The following is a 6,000-nucleotide window of genomic DNA, read 5'->3' as shown; positions in this document are numbered from 1 at the left end:
AGACAAATTGTTGTGAGGAAATATGTTCCTCCTCCTGCATTTGCTCATATTACTGCCTGTTATTCTCTTTGACCCCTGACTGCCTGTCCAAGACTGTGCTGGGATAGAAAAGAAGCCATAACTGTTCAGATAATGAGAAAATCAGTTGGTGTCCAAAGTCCAATTACAAGCCATGTCTGTGAGCTGCTTTCTTCCAAGGACGCTAATTGAAAACACATTGACACTACTATTAGGAATTATAAGATAAGAGGCATTTTGGAGTGGAGCATGACATACAATAATAACACTTAGCACTTGTGCTGTGCTTTACCTCTTCAAAGCTCTTTACAGACAGTCAGCCTAAGAATCTTCAACCACAGTAAGGTGGGCAAGCACAGGTGGGGAAACTGAGGCATAGAGCGACCACTTGCCAAAGAGCCTACAACGAGGCAGTGCAGAGCTGAGACTGGAACTCTGGAGCCCTGACTCCCATCCCCTGCTCTCACTATTCCATCACGCTCCATGCAGGTTAAAGCAATGCTCTGAAAAAATCGGTGAGCTTTGACGAGACGTTAAAAATAACCTGGTCTCTGAGACTGGACAAGTCTCTGTGTAAATGAGCCGTATCCCAAAGCATCATAGTTCTCCAGTCTTCTCCCAATGTTTTTGCTCCTCTACAGATTCTCAAGTGTATGAAGCATCATGTGACACTGGCTAGTCCAAAGTTCATGAGAGGGCTGGGAAGGAATGTGCTAGCAGCAGACTGCGAAATGAAGGGTCTGTTTTTCCTCCTCCTTTTCGTGCAGCTCCTTGGTGAGTAATGACAGGACCTGTCTGAGAATGGAGAATGAAGGCAAAATGGCTTTTTCCGTTTCAGGCTTTAGGTAATGTGGAATAAAGTCACAGACTCTGTACTTGGTGACGTATTTCTAATGCAAGTGGAAAAACTCATTTCCAAATGGACAAAGACAGAGCGAGTGGGCTGTGATTTGCATCTCCTGTTCACTGCACCTCTGCTGCTTGGATTTCTCAGCTCTTTTTATTTAAGGCTCTGAAGAGCTGTCTTCTGTTGAATATGCATATGTATTTAATATTCAGAGACCATGATTCCGCAGCAAAAGGACTGATTAAACAGTCAAGTGATGTTGATATAGAGGCAAAAGGTGCATTAATGCAATACTGTCGTGCATAGTTAAAGTCAGGAATTGCATAAACTGAGGCTGCAACAGTTCAGGTAACTTGGCTGCGTTGCGCAATTTGGGGCCAGATCCTCAGCTGTGTAATTCAGCCTTACTTTGTTGAAAGCAAGGAAACTATGCCGATTTACCGCAGCTTAGGATATGTCTGTATGTTTTATGGTACTGGGTATTATACACTTTATAAGGTAAGCTACATATATCCGGCAAAACAGGGATAGAACTTACTACATATATGCAATGGAATGAACTTCTGCATTCTGTTAGAACTTTAACCTTTCCTTTTCCTGACTCTTGGGGATTTTAACTTGGCAGTTGTAGCATTGCATTAACAGTTTTTTGTATGTAATTGTGTAGGGTTTTCATCTAAAAGAAAAAGACAAAACAAAAAAATGCCCATGTTTAGGTTTCAGTTCAGTAAGGTTCTCATGCACATGCCCAATTTAAAACTTGTGAATTTGTTCTACTGGGTCGGAGTCTCATTACACTGCTCTGGCAATATAAAGGGGCCTTAAAATGGATTTTAAAAATTGCCTAATTTAAGGCTCCTTCATGGCCTTAAATCAGACTCATGCCTGTTTGCTTCAATTAGACTACTTGTGTGCTTTAAGTTAGCCATGTGTGTATGCCCCTTGCTGAACCAGGGCCTTAATGTTAGCATTGGAATGGTCCCAGTTTGGCTTTGGAATTCACACTGGGGGGAGGGAGTGAATTCTCCATATTACTGCCACTATGGTGTGGCTGCAAACCCCCCACTGCAAGGCTGGGTTAGCAGGGCAGCAGCATATCTGTTTACGATGCAGCCCTCCCCATGTAAAGGACAGAAACAGTTTCATTTTAATGAAGGTGTGACAGTTCTTGTGGTACCCGGGACTGTGAGTCACCTAGTTACCCCCCCCGCCCCCTCCCACCTCCGGCATGAGGGAGTCATACCTGCGCTAGCTCCTTAACACCGCCAGCATGTCAGCCTCTCAAGCTCACTCTTCTGGGATATGCCAGCCCGACCTTGTCTTGCAGGTTAACAAGAGATACGCTCCAGTGCCTGAGTCCCTGTAAAGCATTCCCCAGTGAGACCCAGCCCCTGACACTGGCTACTCCCAGAAATCCCAGAGCCTCTGCTCCCAAAAAAGCAGTGTACCCCAGTTTATCACTTTTACCTTAAATCACTGTACCTGTATAACACACCGCACTTGTGAGCACTTAAAATAAAATAAAATAAAGTTTATTTAAGAAAGAATAGAGGTTCCACTAGAAATGAGAGAGAGAGATGGAAACAAATGGTTACAATATAAACCAAAATCAGAAAACGTGAATTAGGGCCTCCATTTAATAATAGTTATCTTTCCTGCCTAATAAAGCAGGTCCCCCACCCCCAAAGTTCAGTCTGTTGCAGAGCCCAGGAACCAGGATCCAAACATTCATGAAACACCCCTACTCAACAAGATGTCTCCTCTGTGAATGGACACGGTTTCTTCCTCCACCCTGCGATATGCTGAATCAGTCTGTTGTCTCTATTCACAGGCTTTTATAACATTCCTTTTTACCTCGAAGTTCTTTCAGTTGTTGGCTGTTGTCTTTGATGGTTTGCCATTGACAGTTGTGGGTTGGGGCAAGGGTAGACAACTGAACATTGCATTATATCACCGGCTGACCAGAGAGCGGTGACAACTCCCTTCCACTCAAACGGCCCATCACCAAGACACAGGATTCCCTGGTGACTAACTTGTACTCCAAGTCCATAAGGTATAGTTTTCAATATAGTTATGTAATTCATTAAACATTACCCATGCATACACACCTCACAATGGGAAGTTACAAGCTGTCAGCCGAGACCTCACATGCCAGCCTTCCTGGATGGACACTATGAGAGTGGGTATTAGGTGTATTGAGTTTCTCAGGTCTGAGACAGCAGTTGATTGTAAAGAATAGTGAACCCTTTGGTACCAATGGGCCTCTGGGTCACAAAAGAATAAGAATGTGCAGGACACACTAGAAATTTTGGAAAGTGCTTTCTATGGTTTTCAGCCCCTAATGTTAAAGGAGAAGTGGGGGGTTTGTTTGTTGGTTGGTTGTTTTGTTTTGCTGTGTGTTTCAGTAAGACCATAAAACCACACTGTAAGGTGTTGTCTTCAGTAGGCAACTGTTGTTATTATAACATATGTAGGTCTTGGAGGCACAGTCTAGGAAGCCCCCTCCCCTGAGTTTGCCTCCTGCGGTTCCCCACTAAGGTTTAAACCTCGACCAGTTAAAACATGTTAAAACTACAACTGTCCTGTCTACACTATGCTGCTTTTTTTTTTTGCATATTTTAAAAATACCCCTTTTTTTCCTAGTCTGCATATGGCCATACGTAGTGATTGTCTCAATAGCACCCCTGACCAGGCCACACAAAAATAATGTTGCAATTATGTTACACAGGAGATCATTCGGTGCTGCTAAAATTTCAGCAGAATCCCCACTTAGTCTCTTCCCCATCACTCATAGCATTCATTTTAACATCTCACCACCACATGAAGTAAGTAATGGCACAGTTGCTTTTACTGGTTAAAAAAGTGATTAGAATTTTTAACCATGAGAAAAGTGCAAATTTATTTTTACTGTCCAGTAACTCTCATGATTGAAATCATTTTACTCAGAATGTTGTAAGTTACATCTTCAGAGACCAACCTTAGAAAATGTTAGCACCAAAGGAGAATGTTTAAAAAATGCTGTGCAAAAACAGGAGACAGGAATGGAAACTATCTTGTAACCTTTTCTATGACAGAAGCTTTCATTTGATCGTGCTAATTTCTGGAGTGAGATACACTTTCTAAACATGTCCCATTTTTATCATTAAAAGATCCACATTAGTATTGTTGGATGGCAGGTGGTCCTGACTTTGAACCATCATTCCTTAAACTCATCCTCTCAATCCACAACAGACAGAGGGACAGAGACAGAGTGAGACACGCATATTGCTGCACTAGTGACTTTTGCTGGCTGATGGGAGGGTTATACTGATCAGAGCAAATGTTTGTGCCTGTGTCCATAATTTAAAAATATGGTGGGCAGGGAGATGGTTGAGAAGAGGGCTAGTAAAAATGTCAGGAATTCACCAAATTCTTGCAGGATCAGACAATGTGAGACAATTCCCACAAAAAGGATTAAACCAATTCAGTGTTCTATGTCACAAATGCATGTTCAATGGGTCACACAGACTCCAACAGTAGATATACAAGGAGTGGCCCGATCTGAATTACTGTGTGAACTCCATTTATATACACACTTGATAAGACAAACTTCATTTTCATCTGGTTTGGCTGGTGACTGCCTGTGACTGTTTTGTCCACTGTGGCAAGCACATCTCCCTCTTCCGTTACCTTGGACTCACCCTCCACCTCTCACTACCTTGTCTATTTAGTCACCCCTTCCACGTTGTTTAAATTGTAGACTATGGGGCAGGGACTGTCTTTGTGTTTGTACAGTACAATGGGGCCCTAATCCCCATAGAAATAAATAATAAGTAATTTTAACACACTGGTATCTGGTAGTACAACATTCTCATTTACCACCTGGAAACATTGTACATGCACAGACAGAGCTTCTCTCTCAGCCATCAGTGATCCGCAGCTACATGTTAATCATAGCATTGAAAATGTCCCCTGTGCTCACTGATCGCGAGGAAGGGAGGATTTTGACATTGCTTAATTTAAGACATACATGCAGGCTATGATGCTTTTTTGCTCCTATGCAGAAAATTCCATCTCTGGCATATAGAGGCAGAAGGATGCTCTAAGTCTCAGATAAGTCTCTTTAAATCTATCCCCGCAGAATGAAGCAGGCTGTGTATAATTTAATCAGGCCTAGGCAGGCTGGTTGAATACTGCAGATCTGGTGTGTATATAAACATTGGTTCAAATTCCCAACCGCTGCCTGGTACAACCATTGTCATGCTCCTTTGAATTTGCTATGCACAATCATTAGTGCAAACAGGTTTGTGTTTGCACAAGTGTTTAGGGACTGGCTATTCTTCCTGCAATTCCCATATTCATTTGCAAGGCAGAGGACTTGTGGCGAGACAAGTGTGTTTATTTGTCTTGTGTATGAAAAGTCAAGGAGTAGAAACAATATCATGTGACTTAGCTGACCACACGCCTTGAGTAATGAATAATAGTGAAGAGTCCAAATGAGTTGTTTGCGAACAAACCACAAACTGAGGCTGGTTCAGCCAGATTATTTGGCAAATGTTTAGAAATCACCAGTCCTCCCCTCTCTCACCAACGGGCAGTTGGTCCAATAAAAGCTTTTACCTCACTCACCTTGTCACTAATATCTTGGGACCCCCACGGCTACAACAACACGGCTTAGGCACTACTAAGGCATCTGCAGAAGAGTCAGTTCATAAAAGAAAGGCAACAGCTTCATTTGTCAGGTAGTTTATCCACACTGAATAATTGGGCCCAACTTCCTCATTTTTTACTATGGCATTTTGACAGCCACTCTAGGTGGTATTGATTGTTCACAAGTGCTTGAGTCACCATGAGATCCAGTTGCTAAATTAGACCTTGTCTACAAAGGAAAGTTGTACACTGCATTAGCTATACTACCGTACTGCCTAGCATGCTGACTCTTTGTACGCTCCGGTCTGTCTGCATCCCTCTGTTGTCTCTTGTCTTTATAAATAATAAAAAATACAGGTATAAAGGTGCTTTGGCTGCAGCAGTGTAGCTATTCCTGTATGGGGCAAAGAATAAGTGTTACCCGTATAATGGCTTGTCTACACTTAAAACTCTTCTGCAGCACTGTTGTACCACTACCTATGCTGACAGCAAGGGTTCTCCTGATG

General features: G+C 42.5%; 1 protein-coding gene across 1 annotated transcript in view; it reads left to right on the top strand.

The window, feature by feature from the left end:
* The first annotated feature begins 686 nt into the window (after positions 1-686).
* Positions 687-6,000, top strand: part of AMN (amnion associated transmembrane protein) — a 49,961-nt gene continuing 44,647 nt past the window's right edge. Inside the window, exon 1 of the mRNA XM_045012633.1 lies at positions 687-792. Coding sequence (XP_044868568.1) covers positions 708-792 — 85 coding nt within the window. The 5' untranslated portion in view covers positions 687-707. The remainder of the gene's footprint in view (positions 793-6,000) is intronic.

The sequence above is a fragment of the Mauremys mutica genome, chromosome 4 (assembly GCF_020497125.1).
Source record: "Mauremys mutica isolate MM-2020 ecotype Southern chromosome 4, ASM2049712v1, whole genome shotgun sequence".
Lineage (NCBI taxonomy): Eukaryota > Metazoa > Chordata > Testudines > Geoemydidae > Mauremys > Mauremys mutica.
Note: the sequence above shows the minus strand (reverse complement) of the source record. Positions and strands in the feature narration are given on the sequence as shown.